The sequence below is a fragment of the Misgurnus anguillicaudatus genome, chromosome 12 (genome assembly GCF_027580225.2).
Source record: "Misgurnus anguillicaudatus chromosome 12, ASM2758022v2, whole genome shotgun sequence".
NCBI lineage: Eukaryota > Metazoa > Chordata > Actinopteri > Cypriniformes > Cobitidae > Misgurnus > Misgurnus anguillicaudatus.
Genome location: NC_073348.2, coordinates 30,304,576 through 30,329,389, shown reverse-complemented (window position 1 = coordinate 30,329,389; position 24,814 = coordinate 30,304,576). Strand labels below are relative to the sequence as shown.

The 24,814-nt window shown below is 37.9% G+C and overlaps 1 protein-coding gene across 6 annotated transcripts in view; it reads right to left on the bottom strand.

The window, feature by feature from the left end:
* ntm (neurotrimin) overlaps positions 1–24,814 on the bottom strand; it is a 372,932-nt gene that overhangs the window by 10,349 nt on the left and 337,769 nt on the right. For all 6 annotated transcript variants that reach the window (XM_055208259.2, XM_055208260.2, XM_055208258.2 and 3 more), the window contains 3 exons: positions 20,119–20,238; positions 3,277–3,408; positions 2,985–3,105 (listed from right to left, as the gene is read on the bottom strand). In XM_055208259.2, coding sequence (XP_055064234.2) covers positions 2,985–3,105; positions 3,277–3,408; positions 20,119–20,238 — 373 coding nt within the window. The remainder of the gene's footprint in view (positions 1–2,984; positions 3,106–3,276; positions 3,409–20,118; positions 20,239–24,814) is intronic.

Here is a 24,814-nt window from a genome sequence, read left to right as displayed (position 1 = left end):
GATAGATTTATTTTATTTTGTTCTTTATTCTACAATGGACACAGAATTAGCTACAGAGCTCAATTTTAAAGTATTGATTGTTGTTAATTCATGTTACAATGGCTGGATTATTTTTCACCCATGTTGGGAAAATATTGGACAAAACACATGCTGGGTAAAAAATGAGTCATATGCATAAACAAATACAGCCTTATTGTAAACTGTTGCAAAAATGTTTTCTATAAACCTACAGGGTTCCCACGGGTCCTTGAAATTTGAAGTTTGTGAATCTGGGAGAAAAATTCAAGGCCCTGGGAAGTTTTTAAAAATATTCATGCATAGATACAGGTCATTGAAAGTGTTTGAATCTATTTTATGCAAGAAGTTTTCTGAAAAAAAAATCCATATTATTTCCTGTGTAGTGTAGGATAATATCAGAAAAATTCTAGACTTTTTGAGCACACATGCTAAACTGTTCGCTTTAAATGCTTATATCTTCTGTATGCGATTGTTGATTCATAACAAAAAATGTTTTTGCATAGTTGTGTTTGACACATGAAAACGTCTTGGGTTACGTATGTAACTGTTGTTCACTGAGAAGGGAACGAGACGCTGCGTCTACCTCTCCATACTTCATGCGTCCATGTAATGCCGTCTTTGGCAATATTTCAGATAGTGATATACTTCCTGACTCCCGCGTCACCCTGTCTTTGTCGTTAAGCCTCACCATTGGTTGAATTTGATATACACATTCAGACGCACTTACCCCTGGAGGTGTCCCCAATGTGTCACCGCAGTGACGCAGCGCGAGTTCCCTCGAAAGGGAACTGTAACAATATATCTTAAAGGATAAGTTCGGTATTTTACACTTAAAGCCCTTTTTTCAGATTGTTTATGATGATATAGAAGGTTTTGACTGAAATTTGGACATATTATGCTGGCCCGAGAATTTTCGGGTGTTTATTTGTATCACCCCCCACCTCTATAATGGGTGTATAGGTGCACAGGAACAATCCTTCCTAAAATGCATTAAACTTTCGTTTACAAACATGAAACTCACCGAGTGGTCAGGGGTGTTCACTTATATGCTCACACAAAAATCGCTGCAAAAGATGCTTTCCAACAGGTTTTATTGTAGTTTTTGCCCAACTCCATTGACTTGTATTAGATGTGCTGTGAGGTACGGTATTACTCCGCGCCGGGAACGTTGTTTCTATTCTTGCAATTGGCAAAGGCGGATTATCGCCACCAACTGGGCTGGAGTGTCTATTATTCAAGCTCTCAACGGAAGAATGTACGGGTGTGAGGCGTTTGGTAAAATAGATCCACAAGTTAACAACAAATGGTAAAACACCTGTTGGAAAGCATCTTATGCAGCGATTTTTGTGTGAGCATATCAGTGAACACCCCTGACCACTCGGTGAGTTTCACATCTTTGTAAACGAAAGTTTAATGCATTTTAGGAAGGATTGTTCCAGTGCACCTATACAGCCAGCCATTGTAGAAGTGGGGGCTGATACAACAGAAACCGAAAATTCTCGGGCCAGCATAATATGTCCAAATTTCAGTCAAAACCGTTCTATTTCATCATAAACAATCTGAAAACAGGACTTTAAGTGTTAAATACCAAACTTGTCCTTAAAAGGTAACACAATGTAACCTTGCTCTGTGTCCCCACATTTAGTACTTGAATTTGAGGGTATTGGACCTGGAAAGTCCTTGAAAGGTCCTTTAATTGGAAGTTAACTAAGGTTTGGGAACCCTGAACATATTCAGGTTCTGTATTGTTAAAGCGATACTTCAGCCGAACATCAAAATTACCTCATGATTTACTCACCCTCAAGCAATGCAAGGTACACATGTCCATCATCTTTCAGATGAACACATTTGGAGGTATTTTAGTAAATGTACTCACTGTTCCAAGCTTTATAATGGTGGAAAAAAGGGATCAGGGAACAACTTCTGACCTTGAAGCCCAAAAAGTGCATCCATCCTTCACAGAAGTAATCCACACATCTCAAATGGGTAATAAAGGTCTTTCACGGGTAATTGATGCGATTTTGTAAGAAAAATATCCATATTTTAAACTTTATTAACTATAATAACTATAGCTTCCGGTAAACGTCACCGTCCTGGACTTGATTGGACGATTCAGTCACTGTGCAGCGTACCCATGGCAACCACTCTCACTATGCTAAAACTCTCTTGTGTCCAAGATGCCGTCGTTATCGGAAGCTAGTTATTATAGTTATACAGCTCAAAATATGTTTTTTTTTTACTTTTTTAAAAATATGCTAATTTTCCAGTTCCCCTTGACTTAAACATTTGATTTTTACCGTTTTGGAATCCATTCAGCTGATCTGGCGCTTCCACTTTTAGCATAGCTTAGCACAATCTATTGAATCTGATTAGACCATTAGCATTGCGCTAAAAATAACCAAAGAGTTTCGATATTTTTCCTATTTAAAACTTGACTTATCTGTAGTTACATCGTGTACTAAGACCAATGTAAAATAAAAAGTTGCAATTTTCAAGACAGATATGTCTAGGAACTATACTCTCATTCTAGCGTAATAATCAAGGACTTTGCTGACGTAAAATGGCTGCAGGAGAAGCAATGATATTACGCACTGCCTGAAAATAAGTTCCTATTGTATCTTTCAATAGCAGGGGACTATTTTTGGGCGCTGCGTAATGTCATCACGTGAAAGATCAATGCACTTTTTGGGGTTTAAAGACAGAAGTTGTTCCCTGGTCCCAGTTTTTTACCATTATAAAACTTGAAAGAGCAAGGACATTTACTAAAATAACTCCAAATGTGTTCGTCTGAAAGATGATGAAGATATGTATCACGGATCGCTTGAAGGTGAGTAAATCAGGAGGTAATTTTTATATTTGGCTTTAAGAATGTGCACAAATGTGTATCCATCTGTCTACGTTCATTTTAACACTTCTTCCCAAAGAAATAAATAGACATATCAGAATATCCTGAAGTGACGTCATACCTCCTGTCATCTTTGTACCACTCAAAATCTGCCTCGGGTACAGCATCTGCCTTACACAGCAGGACGCCCCGCTGACCCAGGGTCACACCAACATCCCTGCCTTCTGAAATACTGGGAGGATCTGAATGAACGAAAACACGGATGTGTTCAGTCATTAGTCAATGTGAGAACTCTTACTGACTGTGAAAAGAAAACTGCTAATCTGCTATAGCTGGCAACGAATACTGCATTTATTATACAATTGCAATGTGCATACGTCAAGTAAACGTAGACGCGTGCATCGTAGACTTACAGTTGACAGTGAGCTCGACCGTCTGCGTGTCCACGGCGATGTCGTTCACAGCGGTGCACTCGTAAGTCCCTGCTCTTTTTCTGGTGATGAAGGGGATCTCCAAAACCTCTGTGTCTGAACTCAGACTGTCATCTGATAAAGAAAAGAGAAAATAATGTGATTCAGTTGATTGTTATTAAAGATGACACACTCTGCATGGCCGCCCATCATGGACACTTTAGAGAAAACACATTTAAAGGCATGGAGATTATAGCAGTAGATAAGCAAGATCAAGTCATTTCCCAAGTAGGATTTGTTCCTCGATCAAAACCTTATTATGAAATGTGCTTTTTTCTGAGCAAATTTCTCTCGACCAATCAAAGCTCTTTGATTTATGAAACAATTTGTACATTTTCATTTACGCATTTGGCAGACGTTCCTATCCAAAGTGACTTACAGTGCATTACAAGGTATCCATTTTATCATTATGTGTGGTTTTTTAACTATGATTGGTTGATAGGAGTTTTATCCTTGCAACACACGAACATCCTACTGCTGTTTGGGCTTCATTACTCGATAAAAACACAGAACAGCTGGAATGTTTCTGATGTTTTAGAGACAAACTCTGGCGCCGGCACATCTGTACTTTTCCATAGTTGCATTAAGGCAAACTGCGGAGCATGCTAATGGCTCCCTTTACAAACGCAAACTTTATCCTCCCTGAAATATTCAGTGCTCTGATGTATTTATAGGCATCTGTGTCCTATTGTGAGAGAAGCCGACGCTGGAGATATGAAATTCAATTCAAATACGAGTCTACGCGCGCAGACGCTTTGAAGTATTTGCATGCACACACTGCAGTCAAACTGCTAAACCGTGCGCAGGCTTTTCATGTTGGCGAACTCCAGGACGGGGAAAAGCGTTTGTGAAAAGGAGCTCTTGTGATGCAGTTCTCAACGTCAAGGAGTAATACACGGCTGGCTTAAATAAATAAATAATGTTCCCGTTGTAGTTTCTGACAGCAAAATAACACACCGTATTCACTTAACTATGTTCTGAAAGACGATGTCTCACACTTGGGAAGGGCTGTTAACGAAAGAGAAAGAGACACTTTCTTTAACCTGATAAAATAGTGTCAACAGTGCACTCTGGAGATAGCAGCTCATTATCCATCAACGTGATACAAACCTTGGTGCATTGAAAAGCATAAAATGTGATAAAAAGGGTCATGTTTAGTGTAATTTTATTGTTTTGCAGTAAAAACATTTGTGAATCCTTTTCAATGAAAAGAACAGGAATCAAAAAACTTCATTCGCGTTCTTCGTGTTCAGTTTGATGTTTCTCAAAGAAAGTGCATGTAGCTGGTAAAGAATCAAGCTTCGTGAAAACTACACCGACCGCATTCAATACACAGTCCGGCAGAAATGTGATGCTTTGGCATCAGGTGTGTTGCAGGCCTTCCATCAATAGAGAGATTGACAAAACGGGGGCTCTGGGTTTCACGGTTGCCATTGAGGATTGTATCAAAGCAAATGGCGTTTTTTATATAAAGCAAATGCTTTTGTATATGGCATTGTGAATGTCAGTCAATTCCAGGCCTAGGTTTTTGGAAAAGAGCGGATGTTAAAATTACAGTCCTTCCTGAGCAAAACATTACACTTTCGCTTATGGAAATCAACCATGGTTTTATGAACGTACATTTACATTATATTTGATATTTTTATGCATATGCATGCATTTTATCCATAGCGACTTATTGGGCATTACAAGGTATGCAGTTTTTTTTCAGTTTGGGCCTTTTTTACACCTGGTCAATTTATGTGTTTTATCTTAATCTGATTTAATAAACTGTTTATATTCGACCACATAAATGGCTAAACGGATATCAACCCGATCTTTTATTCCCATGCAAAATGCGAATATATTATTCATTACTTACTCCACCTTAAAAAAATTAAGATGAAGCTTATACAGCTAAGGGGAGCACGTAGTACAGAGCTTCACAAAACACTTTCATAAAGTTTTGTTTTAAGTTTGTCACTGGCCTATTTTATCCATAAAGCAACAAGCGTGTGTCGTCTTTGGGTGCGTCCTTTGAAGGCCGTATTTCAAGGCCAATGACGTCACCGGGATGCGACGAAGGCTGTCCCAATTCGAAGGCTCCTTCCCATGCAGCCTCCAAATGCGGCCTTTGTTGGATCCTTCAAAGCCTTGGCTATCCCAAGATTTAATGCGCGCCCGTGATGTCTGGATATTTTTTAAATAAACATTCAGAACTGTAGTTAAATAAAAGTGTATATTTAGCAAATTAAAGGTCCTTGTCACTGTTTTGTTTTATGATTATAAATGACGTTTTAGTGATGTGAATTAATATCGTGTTTTACAGTGGCGGTTCTACACGGAGGCCAAGGGTGGCCCGTGCCTCTGTAGACATGTCACTGGCCACCCCTGTGGCCACCCCGTGCTGACCAAATAAAAAAAGTATACATTTATTTTGATTTTACACGCGAGCGCCAAAAGCGGAACTAATGCGACGCAACATTCTACACTGGCAAATTAGAGCAACGCACCCAACCACTGCACTGTTGCTGGCTGCGGGTGCTGCTCGGCGAGTGTCTCAATTTGTTCCCAATCTCCCGATGTTGTGAATGTGTTTGCAGGTTCGGGCACTGGTAAGGACTCTAGCTCACTTGACATTGGGACACTACTTATTCTCCTGTGACGTGGCTGCGCGTTGTGATCATTCACAGCTGTTACTCATCAACAACCGGAAAAACCAACATCTCGCTAACTTTTTAAAGTTTACACATTGTAAAAAGCGCTGTAATTATGTTCTTACATATACGTGCATAAATTGGAGGAATATTATTAAATGTTACATATAAAAAATTTTACAATTTAAAATAAATATTATTTTAAATATTGAGTAGATTGTGGTCCTTAACTGTCTAGCAATGTGTGTTTATATTTAAACTAAAACAAACGTTTGTCTTTATAAAAGTTCATAAAGTTTATTGAGTAGGCTCGCGTGATTTTCGGTCGGAGGGCTTTAGAAAAGGTCACGTGATTTCCAGTAAGGGAACATAGGGACCATCGATGCTCACTGGTTTTTGCGTTGCATGGAATTTTTAGGTAACTAACGTTTGGCATAACTACTGCCCTGACTACTGAACAAGGGAGCTGATGAGACCCCAGCTCCTCTTTTGCACCTGCACTCACTCTTGTATTAAATAAATATGTATATGATTTTAAAGTAAAATAAAGTTTAATGTAAGAGCTGTCCAACCTAATAAAAACTAGCAATGCCATATCTTAAAATACATCAGTGTCCTTTGTTTTGCTTCAAAATGCACACAAGTAATGTTTTTAGTAAGGCATGTTTGTTAACTAGTTATATTTCCTAATTAAACTAGGGCATAGTCCTGGCTTAAACTAATTCCTGTAACCACCCCTATAATCTTTAAATATAATTTCTTGCCATTTTTTAATGTGCCCCTCTGGTAAAACACTGGCCCCTCCTTGGCCCCCCTAGTGAAATTTGTCTAGAACCGCCACTGGTGTTTTACTTTTGTATATATCTAAGATTGGTCAATTTTATATACTATTGGGTAATTTAATCTGCATCAATGTGTCATATTTTAATAATAATAAAAAAAATCTGTCTCCATATTTATTTTTAAAATTCTGTTTTGTCCCGCTGACAAGTGTGGTGGGCAGGAACAGCAAGTGAGGCAACTCCCCCCGAAAGCTAGATCATCTCATTTCAATTCGCTTTGTGGACTTCGGAGGCTGCAGCCTTCAAATACCGAGTCTTGCCTTCAAAGTCTGCATCCTTGGAAGGATCCAGACCCCTAAATTGGGATGTACCCTTTGTTTATTTGCCTCTCTCCCAGCTAACGTGGAGTGGCATGCTAACGTTTGAGAGGACTAAAGCGCTGACATATGTGGCTTCATCAACCAGATGTATTAACATAAGTTCAGTTTCGTCTGAAATGCGTCCCATACCACCTCCTGAGCAATCTGATTTAAATATGTCTCGAAAACGTTTCGAGGGCATTTACACTTGGTCTTTTTACAATCGGATAGCTATCCGATCGGAGAAAACGCATTAACTGACCAGGTGTAAAAATGCTCAAAGTGTGTTTCCTGCACAGAAAAAAATATTTTTGCACTTGTAAATTCACGTTGATTAACTCTTTTGCCGCCATTGACGAGTTAACTTGTCAATTAAGAGAAAACGCTTTCCTGACAATGACGAGAATTTCCGGCTTTCCGCGAAACCGCTATACTTCCGCAACTTATACAACCCGGAAGTAGCGCCTCACGTGAAAGAGAAAGAACTTCATGTATGTTTTGAGGATCGCTTGAAATTTAAGCTCTATCAAAAGTCCTTCACAAAAATGGATTTATCTCAGCTTTTTGCTCAAAATTTTTGAAGAAACCTACCCATATTTGAGAGGTGAAAAAAGAGAACTAATGAAGCTAGGATGAAACATTTTTTTTTTTTTGAAGCAGAGGGTCTGTTCTTTCATTTGATATATTGTTTGTTTGTTTATATATTTAAAGAAGAACATTTTCTGGAAGGCATTAAACTTTTGTGAAAATCATGAAAAATGCTGGCGCTGGCTGGCAACTTTTTTTAAAACGCTGGCAGGGAAAGAGTTAAACTTAAACATTTAAGTGCAACAGAGGACTTTTACATTGTGGGTATCTTTTGCGCTGCTAATGCATTGCTCTACCACTGAGTGATACAGGAGCGCATAATTAAAGGGTATAACTTTTTTTGCGTATTGATTTATCATTTGTAAAATCATTGCTTTACTGTAAAAACAATGGTTAAACTATTTGATAAAAACCAAATTTTATGTGTAATCACATGTGGCTGTAAGGGAACTGATAAGCACGACTAGGCAAAACTAGCTCAACATAGATGTCAGACAAACCTAATCTGGGACAAATCTAGACACAAGTATACCAATGTCCTGACTGTATATCCTAAATCTTTAGCTAAACTAAGCCATGTGAAGCTCAACTCAGTTAAAGCTGTAAAGTACTGCGGTAAAGCAGAAACCAAGATGCTGGTGCTACAGGACTGTAATACACACTGCCACCTTTACACACACAAATACTCAAAGCCCTGGAGAAAAAAAGGATGTTGGGAAGGTGCTGAATCAATCCAGGCAAAGCTGAACGTGTCATCTTAAGAGGGACATGTCTTCTGTCTGATCCCTCCAGAGCATCAGGGCTGGAACATCATTACAGAGCCACAAGGTGAACTGAGGATCTCACTTTTGTTCTGCATGTGAACGAAACTCTGATCATTACTTTAGATGATAGTCCATTGCCTACTTTATATTAAATAATACATAGAAAAGGTGATTTGATTAGACACAGGCAGGGCTGTCGTAAGACTGGCCATCCAATCCCAAATGGTTCAGTATGGATACAGATAGAAACAGTTTGTTCCCAGTACTGTAAGTAGTAACTTAGATTTGTGTATATGTAGTAAGGGGTATATTTTAAAGCCTTAAAAAGATAACTTTTGAAAATAAAATTTAAAAAGCTTGCAAACAAGCGTTATTACATACAAGATCATGAAGGATTTTACAAGCATTTAACAGATGCTTTTCTTTAAAGTCACTTACAGTTTACTTGATGGCATTTTCACACTGCAAAAAAATGCCTTTCTTACTTGGTATTTTTGTCTTGTTTTCAGTAAAAATATCTAAAAATTCTTAAAATAAGATGTATTTTCTTGATGAGCAAAATGACCTAGGAAAATAAGTCAATCAAATTTAAGAAAATTTGTGCTTATAACAAGCAAAAAATCAGACAATGGAATAAGAAAAATGTTCTTGAATTAAGTGTTTATGAAAAATGTAACTTATTTCAATAATTTTTTTCTTATTCGATTGGCAGATTTTTTTTGCTTGTTTTAAGCAATTTACTTATGTTACTTATGTTAAGTTTATATTTTTTAAAATTTTGTCTTATGTTAAGTTTATAAGTTTATATTTTTTGTCTAAAAACTAGACTTATTTTCCTAGGTCCTTTTGCTCATCAAGAAAATACATCTTAATTTAAGAATTTTTTGATATTTTTACTGAAAACAAGACAAAAATACTAAGTTAGAGGTATTTTTTGCAGTGCATCTGTATGTGTATTCCCTGGGGGTCTAACCCATGATCTTTGTGTTGCTAACCCAATGCTCTACATTAAAAATTACATTAAAGTACTATCTACCAAGCATGTATACTAGGGATGTGCATCAATGCATCGCGTTCCCATTAAAAAGACCTGTCTAAAATCGATTCTGAATCGTAAGGCTCCGATTCAGTGTTTCATGCACAGCTTGTGCATGTACTACGTCTCCGTGATCAGTAGGAAGTCCTTATCAATCTAAAATCACTACAAATTTGACTCGTTTATAACGTGCATTTAAAAAAAACAACACTCGTCAAACACAATCATTTAAAATATTCTTTATTGATCGCGTGATATCTAGTTCTTTCTCCGCCCATTATGACGTTAAATTATGACGTTTTGCTGGACCAGCCCAGATCATGACACGAGATCTTGGGAATTCAGGCATGATCACGCGATATAGTCATAGCTCCGGTCTGGGGAGCTGTCCGGCATCCGGCAAAAATAGAAGCTCTGCGTATTTGTTCCGGAGCGCTGCGGATGGCCGGAGCTGTGACGGATTCAAGAACGCAGTCGGTGGAAATGCACACATTGACTTGAATGGAAACCGATTGACTCTGCCGCCATTCCGCAGTCGGTGGAAATCCAGAGTTAAACCGCCTTTGCACTGCACACGACATACGGAAACGACAGTCGGAGTTCTCCCCCTAGTGGCAGTCGTAATGAAGTTTCAATTTAATCGTATATGGGAGAGAAGCTCATTCCAGTGCAAGAGGTTGTTACTAATATGTTTACCATGGTGGAATAAATAAATGAACGCAAATGAATGAAACAATAAATAGCTTTACATAAATGAAAACGATTGCAAATATTTTTTTAGAGAACATATAAAGACAAGATTAAAATAATAACATACACAAATTAAATTGATAATGTATTTATTATCAGTAATCAAAAGGTTTTTTAAGGATTCAAGTGATACTAATAAAGTTAAACAAAAAGGATTAATAATTTTCACCTCACACATAGTTTATGATTGGAATACAATGAAATACATCACTTCCGGTCGGCATATCGCATGCGGTTTAGTCCCACAAGTTAAAAAAAATTTACGGATCCAACGCTCAAAACGGATCTGATATTTACGCATCCGCAGATGGTCGGCAGCTCACGCAGCCCCTTTGCGACTCTCCATAGGAAATGAATGACTTCCGGCTTATCGGCCGTCGTTTGTCGTGTGCAGTGGAAAGGCGGCTTTAGAGTTTTACTTCTGCGACTTACGACCTGGTTGGGACCGCCCCATCTCAATGAAATCCAGCATTAAACAAATACACTTGCACAACTTCTCTGCTTACTCGGATAAACAAACTATATCCATTGTTTCCATAATGCTGGGTTCATTGGGAACAAGCTTAAATTTCCCTCATAAACAAAAACACACTTCTCTGGTAATGTGGATTTCGTTTCAGCTCTTGGTTGGTGTTTGAGAGCGCTATTCCGGGTAAATAATATAATGACTTCCACTGTACTTCCAGCAATGAAACTGCCCATAAAAGAAATAAAGCAAGATTGTTATGTATGAATCTTTCACATTAAAAAAAACTTTCCGAAACTTGTATAAATGGCGAAGTGCATTTGACACAGAAATATGTCCAACTGTTTTTTCAACAGTGTTAAAAAGTCAGAATTATAAACCCATGCATGGTTTCTTAAGTATGGAATAATTGTTGACAGGCCATTGAATTATAAAAAAATAATGCACACCCAAGGTGGTAATGCAACACGACGCGTAGTGGACTGTGCATTATTTTTTAAACATTCAATAAGTCCATTAGTGCCTATTTTTAAGACATTTGACAGGTCATGTGTGTAGTTTACAGAAAAATGATCAACACCCAAACTCTAAAAATTGACCCAATGCTGGGTTGGTTTAACCCAACTGCTGGGTTGTTATACCCCATGGTTGCATTACAACAAACCAACATGGGGTTATTTTTAACCCAGCATGTGTTCTGTCCAATATTTACCCATTATGGGTCAAAAATAACCCAGCCATTTTTACAGTGCATGGAGCATTTCTCAGCCAACCAGAATGACACTTTCAACAGCCGCGTGGTATAATCACAAATATTAAATACAGACTTATTGGCCTATAATCAATATAACGCTAGAGACTTAAGCAGAGACTCATTGGCATATAATCAATATATATGCTGATAAATGACATATCTCTGTATAAACAAGTCTAGATAAACAAATCGATTTTTCCTCTGCAAGGCAATAGACTCTGGCTCAATGTGGAGCCCTGGGCATCAGCTCAGTTAAGCCCGTGCATTACCTCCCCCCAGGTTATGAGTAAAGGCCGGGATACACTGCACGATAATTGGCTGTCCCAGATGAAAGATTGCCATCGTGAAACAATCATCGCGATTTCTGTGATCGTGGCTCTTCATCGGTGGTCCCATGTCGTTGAGAGAGGTTCGGTCTTGCGTCCAAAGATAGCCTATAATAGTTTTCTGACAGTGTCAGAAATTCAGTATGATCACCGCACAGTGTGTTTGCTGCTACGACCTGCATAGCGGTATTTGTTTACCACGAGCACATGCTGGTGCCGTTGCGCTAATGTCACTGCCCAGTGTTTCGATGGCATCAGTTTATTCAAAAGAAGAATTCCTTGATGTTACAATTCAATTTCCTAACAGCAGATCTGTGCCCTGACACACAAATCACAGATTTTACCTCGCACAAAGAAACCTTTCATGTATTATCTACTTGAAAGAAAACAAACAGATATGCCCCGAAGATACATATTGACTCTATTCAACTGATATTCGTGTCATGAAAAATAATTCACTTTGACAGGCTCGGCCATCAAATATCCTTCGGTCCTTTAGTCCTTTGTTTGAGTTAAAAATGAGAAGTGATAACCACATCTGTTACTAATGTAATACGCTTTCATGTGTGCATGCGCGAGTATGATAACGTCCAGAATATCAGATGTTTTGGTAATGATTTTAATTGAACCGAGACAAGATATTAACATGGGTAGTTTGCAATTCTACAAAACAGCACAGTATATTTCCACAACTCCTATTTATGCTCAATGGGTAATGTGTTGTGTTAGCAACACAACTGGAGTCAGCACGAGGCAAAACGGAGGGTGAGAGAGAGAGAGGGAATGAGAGAGAGAGAGAGAGATCGCTAGAGTAGAACTGTATTAGCAGTTAGCGCTGTTGCTAAGCGGATCATTTGGCTCTTGAAATTACTTGTCGAAACCAAACACACATCGCAGCTTCATTACATAGATGGTTATAAACAGGATTAATACAATCACAGCTCAATAACAACAGCAAGCATTGTGCTTCTCACAATGTGTTTTTCTAATTTGTGTTTTCCAAAACTCTAATTCTGACTAATGTAATAGCTCCTGGGATGCACACGTTCATTTAAAGCAATGTTTATTTAAGACGGTCGAAGAGTAGAAATGATAAAATAACACCTTTACTTTAAACCTTTCAACCAACACACATTATATTTGTGCATTTGACAGATGCTCTCATCCAAATCAACTTACAGTGATTTACATAACAAGCTATAGATTTAATCAGTACGTGTTCTCCCTCAGAATCAAAAATGCACTTCCAATTGAGCTAAAAACAGCACTCGCTCCTCCCATACCCAAGATTTAACACAAACACCCTACAGCCGGCTGAATTTTACGCACAGATGGAAAATATGGGATTTGGTGAATATGGAGAATTGAAAAATAAGTAAACAAGTCTCCCGACTAAAAGGCTTTTGCTCAGATCACATGAAAGCGAAAGAGCGCACAGCCCATCAAATGATTTTATTCAAGTGTGTAATATGTCTATTAGACAGACTCTGGGGATAATAGCGCTAATATCCTGGGCTTATAATTTCTTTTTAAAAATAAACGAAATGGGTTTTTTTACGATTGGAAGGCAGAATATTGGCTGCCTGGTATTCTTATCCACTATAAATGATAAATCGTTAAATATAAGGATATTAGCATAAACAAACAATGACTGTATGTACAGTGTACTGCACATTTCCGGACTCACAACCCAGCTAATTCTTAAAAAGAAAACAGCCATGATGAAAGTAGGAAATGACTCATTTTTAATATTCAAACAAAAATGATACTGCGGTTTTATGCCCTTAAAAGTTGTACGTTATATTAATCTTCGATACTATGAAAAAACTGCGAAAACTTTTCCTAACCTGTGCCCTAAGGGCTAGCTAATAATTTTCTGTGCAAATATAAGAACAAAGGAAATGATAAAATGCATTAATACGTGTTTCTCCCAAGCAAATAACCAAAAAATCTTTCGATGTGCAGCATAAATCACCGAAGGTCCACTAAAATGATTTTGTGTAAAGCACATACGCTGGTTGCTAGAATTATTTGGGTTGGAATATTGGTATCATATTTCATTTTTTAAGAATAGCAGTAATCTTCCTAAGCTGGTCTGCAGGGGTTTATGCTGGTCTAGCTGGTCACCAATCAGGTTTGCTCGTGCTCAGATGATTTCCCTGTTTAAAGGATTAGTCCATTTTCTTAAAAAAATCCAGATATTTTACTCACCACCATGTCATCCAAAATGTTTATGTCTTTCTTTGTTCAGTTGAGAAGAAATTATGTTTTTTAAGGAAAACATTCCGGGATTTTTCTCATTTTAATGGACCCCAACACTTAACAGTTTAATGCAGTTTAAAATTGCAGTTTCAAGGGACTCTAAATGATCCCAAACGAGGCATAAGGGTCTTATCTAACTAAACAATTGTCATTTTTGGCAATAAAAATAAAAATATGCACTTTTAAACCACAACTTCTCTTCTTTCTCAGGCTGTGTTACCAGCGCGACCTCACATAATTGCGTAATGCCATTGAAAGGTCAAGTGTTACATATATGAAACGCACATTTGCGGACCATTTTAAACAATAAACTTACACAAATACATTAATTAGTATCATTCCACATACAACAACGTCGGAACGGTCCTCTTTCTCCACACTTGTAAACACTGGGGCGTAGTTTCGATACGTCATCCGTGACCTCTTGATAAGACCCTTATGCATCGTTTCAGATCGTTTAGAGTCCTTTGAAACTGCAATTTTAAACTGCATTAAAACTGTTAAGTGTTGGAGTCCATTAAAAATCCTGGAATGTTTTCCTCAAAAACATAATTTCTTCTTGACTGAACAAAGAAAGACATTTCGAATGATATAGTGGTGAGGAAATTATTTAGATTTTTTTTTAAAGAAAATGGACTAGTCCTTTGAAGCACCAAAAATAATCTTAAACCCATAGTGGACTAGGCCTTATTTAAAATAGGATATTGAAGTAATTTTTAAAAGCATAATTTATTAATAAACACTTCTGGTGTGCATCTTGAGATACTACACTCGCACTGATATGTTTTAAGTTATGTCAGAGCAAGTTGTTTTCGATCAAAACATTTAAGTTAGTCTAAGAAACCGCCCCAAGTAGCAGCATAAACAACCTGAGAGACCAGAAAAACATTTACGGCTGGCTTTAGCTGTTGGATTTTGCTTCAACAATTACACATGAATTCTCAAAAAATAAAAGCACAAAACTGGACGTGCCAAACTCTTACAATCCTGCAATAAATTGAGCTTTAATGAGAGTTCAAGGTCACTCTCTCTTTTAAACATAAATCCTCCGCTCAGCTATCTGGATCCAGAAGGGATGGCAGATCTGACAGATTTTAAAGGTCCTTTCTTCATGATTGCATGAATTTGGACAAGATGCCCCATGCCAAAGCATCCATAACAACCCCAGACCATCAAACCTGACCCACTGTGCTTGACTAAAGCCAGGACACAAACTGAAAACACTTGGGGGCAAGCATAAAACGTGAAAGCACATGCAGCTGTCCACTTGGTGATTTAAAAGTTAATATTATTAAAGTCGTAATGATATTGAAATGAAAAAAATGTAATTTGTTTTGGAATATTGTGGTAATTTTTTTTCAAATGACTTATCTGTGAGCTTCATTATTTTTCTAAAATTCATGTGCCCTCATAATCTTTAATTAAAAATCTCATCCTCCTCGAAACAATCTCTATTGACTTCCAGTTTTATGGTATGGCAGGTGGGCGGAGTCTGGGAAACGATCGAAGGGATTAGCAAATAGCAACATAACCCAACTTCAAACGATTCAATTAATTTTCGAAGTCCAGCCCTACTTTTTTTATTTCAGAAGCCATTTCAATTGGATATACTGGTACGTCACTGCATGAAAATAAGATAATTGCCACTTCTGTACAACGGTAGCATTTCATGCACAATGGTCGCAGTTTATTTTTCAATTCACAGGAGAGGTCACTGCAATATAATTAAAAAAAAACTATAATAATATATAATGTAAAATCTAAAAACATTACATACAAATAACACTGTGACATTGATTTAATGAAAACGGATGATGGGGGCTCAGCTGCTCCAGGCGGAGATCTGGATAAGAAATGCACTCGATATGATCTTAATCTAGAAAAGAGTTACACGAGAGCAAAGTCAGACTGCGGGATCACAAAATCCTTTTTATTTAGACAGTCTGAAGAAAAAGAAGTAGAGCTTTGAGTGAAATGCCATTTAAAGGTGGGAGATGTGTACTTACACGGCTAAGTGTGACTGGCAGACTTATTTCAGTTCTTTATTAAAACAATGTGGAAACACTGCAGTGACTGTAGTACGGTAAACGCTCAAGGGAGCAGATGTGCTTTACGTCGACAGTCGAATTCAGACACTCGGAAAACGCAGACGAGACAACAGATCCTGGTGCTATCGAGATATTAAGAGCTTATCGCAGGGGGTCTGTGGCTTAATTAAGTTTCACACATCATTTGGATCGCTTCCGGCTGATTCCGGCACCGTCGAGATTCTCGGTTGCCAGCTCTTTGAAGATCACGGAACGCTTTCACAACAGCGAATCAGATTTGAAAGCCGACGAAGTGCTACATTGATCAAACAGCATAAAAACATGGCACTTGTAAATAGTGTGATGTTAGTATCGCCAACATTTGTCAACATATATTAAAGACAAAGTTTAGCATTGTTTGCATTGCTTTTCTTAAGAAAAACAGTACAGTACAACCAAAAAGTTTTGTAAATATCTTTAAAATGTCAAGTAAAGTTTTTTTATTGAAAGCTATTGTGTGACTGCTGAAGTCATATGAATGATTTTATTTACTTTTATAGTGCTTTTGCATCATTTGTAATATTTAACCTGTTAGAGCGAACCAGGCCCGGTTCCAGACAAGCTCGCGCTGCTGAAATATCCATGCTAAGCATTCAGTATAACATCCATTTGCAGTTTTAGTTCACAAATGTATTACATCTGAGAAATATTGATATTTCTCCGTTGTTTACATCGGATTTTGTATCAAATAGTCGTCAATCCATATTGTTTTTAAATAATTGCGCACGCAGCGCGATTCTACTATGGAAAAGGCATACACGATCAGGTCAGTAATAGTATCATGTGTAAAATGAGCCCAGACACATTATGATTAATATTCCACAGCTAATAAGTTTAGTTTTTACAGCCTTGTGCTGATGTATTTGTTTCGTAATTCCCTTCTGATACACATTTGTTATTTGCTCAAGGGCCAGATTTACTAAACGGGGCAAATTAGTGCGAAAGCGCAATTCCAAAAAAACACAGATGGGAGTGGTAATATCTGCGGGTTATTTACGAAACAGGCGCAAAATAAATAACACAGGCGCAAAAGCTGATTTCCCTAATGATCAACGCAATCTACTAAGAGCAGCGCAAATTAGTTTAGGGTCGCAAAAATGATACTCAGGTGCGGGTGATACACTAACGCCTGATGTGATTGAGTTCAGCACCACAGACATTTCAGCAAAGCCATAGTACACAAAAAAAAAAAAACTGGAGGACAAAAAATAAAGGGTTTACAAGAAGTTTTAAAACACCTGGTATTGTGTGACTTTAGTGACCCCTCTTTTATTTCCTCCAGCAAATAAAAAATAACATGGCTTGGCAAACAATATTTTTGAATAATAGGCTATGATCATCTGGCATTCCAAATAAACTGTTACATAATGTTAAAAAATCCTCTCCCTCGAGTTAAATAATGGCACAAATACCAGTAATATCACACGCACAAACATTAAAGGGGGGGTTCAACGGTATTTCATGCATTCTGACTTATTAACACAGTTTAAGAGTTGGTTTCCTCATGCTAAACATAGTCAAAGTGTCAAAAAAAAAAAATCTATTGGATGTGTTACAGAGTATTTCTGTGCCGAATGCACTTCGTCAGGGTTCGTACAAGTTTCGGAAAGTTTTTTTTATTTTTATTACGGGTCCAGCTGACGTTTCAGGGATAAGCTATACGTATCACTTCATTTTATGGGCACTTTCCCCGGCAAACCACCCCGACACATCAATCAGCGAAAAAGCCAAAACCGGGGACGCTAAGTTACAGGCATCACTTCACGCGACAGCTTTGTTATATTTCAAGAAGCCAGCATTATGGAAACAATGGATATAGTTTGTTTATCCAGGCAAAGTTTTGCGTGTGTTTGTTTAACACTGAATTTCATTAAAAAGTCCCAACAAGGTCACGAGTTGCATGTGGTAAGTAAGACTTCCGTGTTATGTTGGAAATCGGTGCGCAAGTGCATGTTATATAAACGATACAAACATGTAGTGAATCCTAAGTTATCCAGTCAGTGTTGTATAAAGTGTTGCCTCGTAACTCGCTCCTTCCGCAGCTCGTAACTCCTCCTTCCAAATTTTTTCGTAAGTTATCGGAAAGAATCTGTAAAGTTAATCCGTCTTTTATAAATCTGATAAAACTAAAGACTCTTCGGAGATATGAAGGATGTAATACTCAAGATTAACATCAGATACGCAGAAACAACGTGTGATACGGATGCTTTAATAAATTCTCGTTGCGGGAATCATTTAAATAATCTCCTCGCATAAATTTTGCGTCTGAAAGGGAAACTCCTAAAAATGCAAATGCAATAAGGTCATCGCAAAAATAACTAGACGACACCTTTCAGCACCAATCAATATCCACTGTGTGTCTTTAGTAAATCAGGACAGTTGTTATTCATCAACAAAATCAGTGGTTAACTGGTTGCATTAAAAATGTTTGTTAATTTAACTTAAAAAATATTAGTTGACAAATTTGGTTTATACACTGAAAAAAAATGATTCATTCAATTTACTCAATTTTTTAAGGTAAGTGGTTGCAATCAATTTATTTAAGCTACATTTAAACAAAAGTTTTTTTTCTATTTTTTTGTTTGTTTAAATGTATCTTAAATAAATTGATTGCGACCACTTACCTTAAAAAAATTGAGTAAATTGAATGAATAATTTTTTCAGTGTAAGTTAACTAATATTTTTTAGCTTAAATTAACAAAAATTTTTAACACAACCAGGTAACTTACTTTAAGTTGAATCAACAAATATTTTTACAGTGTAAACTGCAGATGCTAATTATACTAATTTTTACAAAGTACTTTTCACTTTAGTTAAAACAACTTTACTTTTTAGGTGTAAGTATCCATGATTTACTATGGGGCGGTTTCCCAGACAGGGATTAGACTAGTCCTAGACTTAAAAACTTTCAAGAGCTCTTCAAACTGAAAACAACGTGCACTTACATATCTTAAAATACATCAGGGCCCTTTGTTTTACCTCAAAATGCACACAGGTAATGTTTTTAGTAAGGTATGTTTGTTAAAACTAGTTATATTTCCTAATTAAAATAAGGCCTAGTCCTGTATTAAGCTAATCCTGGTCCGGGAAACCGCCCCTATAACTCTTAAGGTGCTTTAAGCTGTACTTTTTGAAAAGGTAGCACATCAGTGACAGCTGGGGTACACATTTTGACCTTTTTCTGACAGTGAACTGGATCATCTCGCAGAAGAAAGTATAAGAAAATGGTTTGTATTAATATTAGGGGTGAGTAACTGATGACAGAATTTCATTCACAATGGATACATGTACACATAATCCCCACCCACTAAATGATGTACGACATAAAAATGTTGATCCTGTACTCCAACAAGACACTGACTTGACTAAATCAGCTCTGACAGCTCATCTTTTATTCCTTAAAGCCGTCGGAGCCCCGGCCAGACATCTGTACTGTATCATAATGGAATCCATCACAAACTCTTTCACTTATCGTCTAAAAAATACCAGAGCAGTCACTTCTGTGTCACATTAACATTTCAATTACCTGATCCTTGTAACAACACAAAGAAAGGAAAGTGGGTGTACGAGCAGGTACAGCCGTCCAGTCGCACGCCGTGAATCATAGCACATTAAAATGCAGTTTTTCCCCTGATTAAGTGAAATGGTGCAAAAAAACAGCAGCGCAGCAGACAGCCCAAATAGAGCTGATCTGTTCATGTGGCCTGAAGATAAGCAAATGGAGCACTTAGCTTGTATCATGCATACAAAGACACAGGCATACACACATAAACATGCTCTTTCAGCACATTCAGAGATATCTGGACACAGCCAAACAGCTAAACACACACACACACAACCTACAAAAGAAGAAGACAGGAAGCCTTTATACTTAGGAGACATGCGACTACAGGAACACTAAGCATTGTCGTTTCATTTAGAATAAATAACCATGACATGCATATGTAAAGTAATACCATGTTAATATATTCTTACCTGATAACATTCTCCACACAATGGCAGGTTCTGGTTTGCCATTCGCCAGACACATCAGAGTTACGTTGGATCCTTCATTCACCACCAGGTCCTTCGACAAGTTCACAATCTTTGGTGGAACTGTAAGAACAATCACATTTAAAATCTTGATAATAATATGCAAAACGTTTCAGGATAATAAGAAAAATAATATTTATAAGATGTGCAGTATTCTCAAATTCGTGGTAACTCGTTTAAAGGTCAGATTGTCTCACTTTTAAAGAAGCACACAAAATGCTCTTTGGAACTTTCTCAATTCAAGCTGGGAAACATGGATCATTACACATACTTCCATTCCATCATTAAAACCAAATGAGGTCATACCACATGCTAAGAAATGATTACATTTATGCTAATTTATCATTTTCACTTTTACTCTAATTGTTCTGTTGATAATATAATTTATAATGAAATAAACTGCATCTAATTATAAAAACACACGTGGAGCAGAAATGAATATGTATTGCAAAACTGATCTTAAACTGAAGTGTAGTCAATGTTGGATGCCGACCACTCTGGATCCTTCCCAAAAGTTTCTGTTTCTTGAAAGCCAAGGTGTTTCTCAATGTCAAGGAAGGATCCTCAGAAGCCAGAATTTCGAGGATGCAACGTCATCGACATCCGTCAAAGTACTGTTCCAATGTCAAGGATCCTCAAAATTACAACCAAGGACTGAGTCCTTTGTTCGAAAAATATCTTATGTACAAGAAAGGATGCATATGTGTAGCCTGCCCGCTCTCAAATCACCCACAATCCTATGCGCGCAGCGCCGAAAGCACACCTTTTTACTGAGGTAATGATGCAATGACGTGCACTTGCTAGCCTGTTCCATTTACATGTCGGAGTGCTAAAGACGAACCTCGTTTAGCCTCTGAAGGAAGTGACTTGGAGGGACCAGTCCTGCCAAGGAAGTATCCTTGACATTAAGAAACACCTCCAGTCAGTCAAAATTTTAAAGGTGCCGTGGAATGTAAAACTGTATTTGCTCGGGCATAGATGAATAATAAGAGTGTTGTACATTCTAATGACATATAGTGAGCCTCAAACACGATTGTTTCCTCTTTCCTATGTAAACCTTGTTGTTATGGGGCATTTACACCAAACGCGAGTTCAACGATTTGCGCGAGTAGATTACATACAAAGTCAATGCAAAGATGCGATCAGACGCATCCTTGCGTGGGGCAATGTAAATGATGCGAATTGGCCGGCGCGATTGCCGCGAAAACACACGCTATTCGCCTCAAACCCGCTTTCGCGCAAGTTGGAAAAATTTGCATGACACAAAGTTAAATCACGCGAGTAATCTAGAGCGAGCAACGCGATGATACGCGTTTGGTGTGTACGTAGCATTACAATGCTAAAAACAAGTTGTGACTGTTACTTAGTGCTAAATGCTAGTTAATGCTATACGCTAGCATTTAGGCTGCAGTTCTACTACAGTATTGACGTTACATTTACGCTTTGCAGGTTCATACTGAAAAAACAAACTTACCACTCAGAAATGTCCATTAACAATCTCTAAACAATCGATTATTTTTCTCAACATTATTATTCATGACTCTTTGAAATAAGGTAATAATAGACCATTTCATTCTGGGGGCAAATCCTAGGGTTGTAAATGGACATGTAAAACTATCTTTAGATCATTTTTGCACTACATACCTTCTATGTAGAGATTAAAGAACAATTTAACATGTTATTTCAATGCATACTTTGGCACCTTTAAGGCCATGAAACTTGGAAGAAAAATATGTGTGGTGTTGTGTAACAATTATTACAAACTAAGCCCAAAACATGTATTTGAATCTGTACTCAATGCTGAAAAATGCAAACTTGGCAAATTTCACAACTTTGATTTATTGATGCCTGTGCACTCTGAACACAATTTAAAGAGACTGCAGATAAAGCCATAATCCAGGCCTCGCAGATCTCAAAAACCCCACATCTCAGCAAAACTAAGATGTTACAAACACCTTACTTAGTTACTCAACAGGGAATTGCCGTAAAGGGTTTTGACCTTCAGGAGAAGATATTTTGGCTTACTTTGAAAATGGTGTTAAACATGTTAGCAGATCAAATGAAATTGAATGTCTGCTGTTTATTCAGACTGGAACCCTTTATGTTCATTACACTGGATACATAAAGGCCCTGTCCCTAATAGCGCACTTCATGTGGATGTTCGGTCTCGTGACGTTAAATTGCGCATGCTCGCTTAGTCTACGAGTCCGTAGGGCGTCCCATCTGTAATTTTTAGGCTCCGAAAGTGTGCTCAAAAGCGTCCCCTTTGCACCCTTGATGCGGTCTTCGGCGCACTTTACAAACCCTGAAAGAGAAATCAGACCAATCAGATGACGGAAGGGAGGAGTTTACACTGATGGGCAATTTCTCTTCCTATTTCCTATTTTCAACGTGAATATTTAATTGCAATCATTCAGTCTTCATTTTCATTTTAGATTCTTTTCATTTTGGTTTGGTGAGCATATATTTTCTAAAATGTTGCTGTTGCATAGTCTTTCAGTGCTGTCAGTACAGAGTTTTTCACACATTTTCTGCTGACTCGTGAAGCACTCAGATAAGTTTACAATTCTTTCCTCACTAAAACTATGACTAAAATGATAAAAACTGTCCTGAAACATAAAGGTCACTTCAGTATAATATCTCTGATCTCGGGAGAATATGCTGCACTTTGCCTCGATGATAACCGACAAAATACGTTCAACTTGACTGCTGTAACGGTAAAATAAAGTCCTTTGGAGGCCATTAACTAAGTCCCTCCGCTGTAAATGAAGATCCAAAATGAGCTGAAGCATAAACGCATTGGAACGCATTGGAAATTAATTTACAGAATGCCTGCGGGCGGTGATCACGGTGTTCTTTTTGAAAAATCTTACAACAACAAAACACGGCGCAGTCTAGCGAAAAAGATCGGCACTTAAAACAATCAGCATTATTACCGGTAACTCAAAAGCGATGTTCTCAATAAATATAATAACAAGTTCCAATGACAGTTACGATCAGAAAAATACTAGTATAGTGTCGTCTGACATGTTATATTCCGACATTGAACACAGATGTTTTGACATGTATTCTGTCAAGAGGTTTAGTTTTGCATTTCAAAGCCAAGACATCTCAACAAAGGTTGCCATCACTAAGATGAGCACCAACAAAGGCAGGCAGTACCACTGTTTTATCCTCTTTTAGTCACTAAAGACGTGTTCTTCTGTAGACGTTTCCCTATAAATTATTCATTTCAAGTCGTTATGCATGACAAGAGTGTTAAGCCAGGGAAAAGCCAGATTCTTTTGTGATTGTTTTGTCTATTTTTGGATTAAAATATATTAGTGGAGGCATGGCATCAAGTTCATGGTTTTCTCAGATAATTGTATATACAGTAGGACAAAAGATCTACTTTGTTTCATGGCAACAGAATTGAAGAGCCTTGGAGAAATAACAGTGTAAAGAGATTATATCAAACCCATGAACTTTTGTGCTACTAACGCACTACCAATTGAGCTTCGGTACTAGAACACTGCAGGGACACTAAAATGAACTACTGAAATTTAACAATAATTCACCTGTGACAGCCAAAAGTTTGGATGAGTGACATTTCACAAAATGTTATAAGTGAAGTTTGTGCTTGGTGGGGAGGCACCTAAAGGCAGACCAGGGTACTGCACTACTTTGAGATTTGTAAGAGATTTGGGCTTCTTGGGCCCTGTCTCAAATGGCACACTCTGGACTTATGGACTTCCTGAGAGCCAACACTTTGATGACATCATGTAGTGCAGACCTAAGGGACCCTTGACGCGACTCCAAATGACAAATGAGACACCCTACAGAAGCAATTTAAAGGACAAGTTCAGTATTTTACACTTAAAGCCCTGTTTTCAGATTGTTTATGATGAAATAGAAAGGTTTTGACTGAAATTTCGACATATGCAGCTGCCCCGAGAAATTTCGGGTATTTGTTGTTTCACCTCCCACCTCTACAATGGGTGTATAGGTGCACTGGAACAATCCTTCCTAAAATGCATTAAACATTCGTTTACAAAGATGTGAAACTCACCGAGTGTTCAGGGGTGTTCACTGATATGCTCACACAAAAATCGCTGCATAAGATGCTTTCCAACAGCTGTTTTAGCATTCGTTGTAAATTTGTGGACCTATTTTTCCAAACGCCTCACACACGTACATTCTTCCGCCGAGAGCTTGAATAATAAACACTCAAGCCCAGGTGGTGGCGATAATCCGCCTTTGCCAATTGCAAGAATACAAACGGGTTACCGGTGCGGAGTAATACCGTACCTCAAAGCACATCTAATACAAGTCAATGGAGTTGGACAAAAACTACGATAAAACCTGTTGGAATGCGTCTTTTGCGGCGATTTTTGTGTGGGCGTGTCGGTGAGCGCCCCTGGCCACTCGGTGGGTTTCACGTCTTTGTGGACGAGGGTTTGGTGCATTTTGGGAGGGATTGTTCCGGTGCACCTATAAACCCATTGTAGGGGTGGGAGGTGATACGGGAAACACCCGAGAATTCTCGGGCCAGCATCATATGTCGAAGTTTCAGTCAGAGCCGTTCTATTTCATCATGAACAATCTGGGCTTTAAGTGTAAAATACCGAACTTGTCCTTTAAGGCCATGAGACCGAAAGTC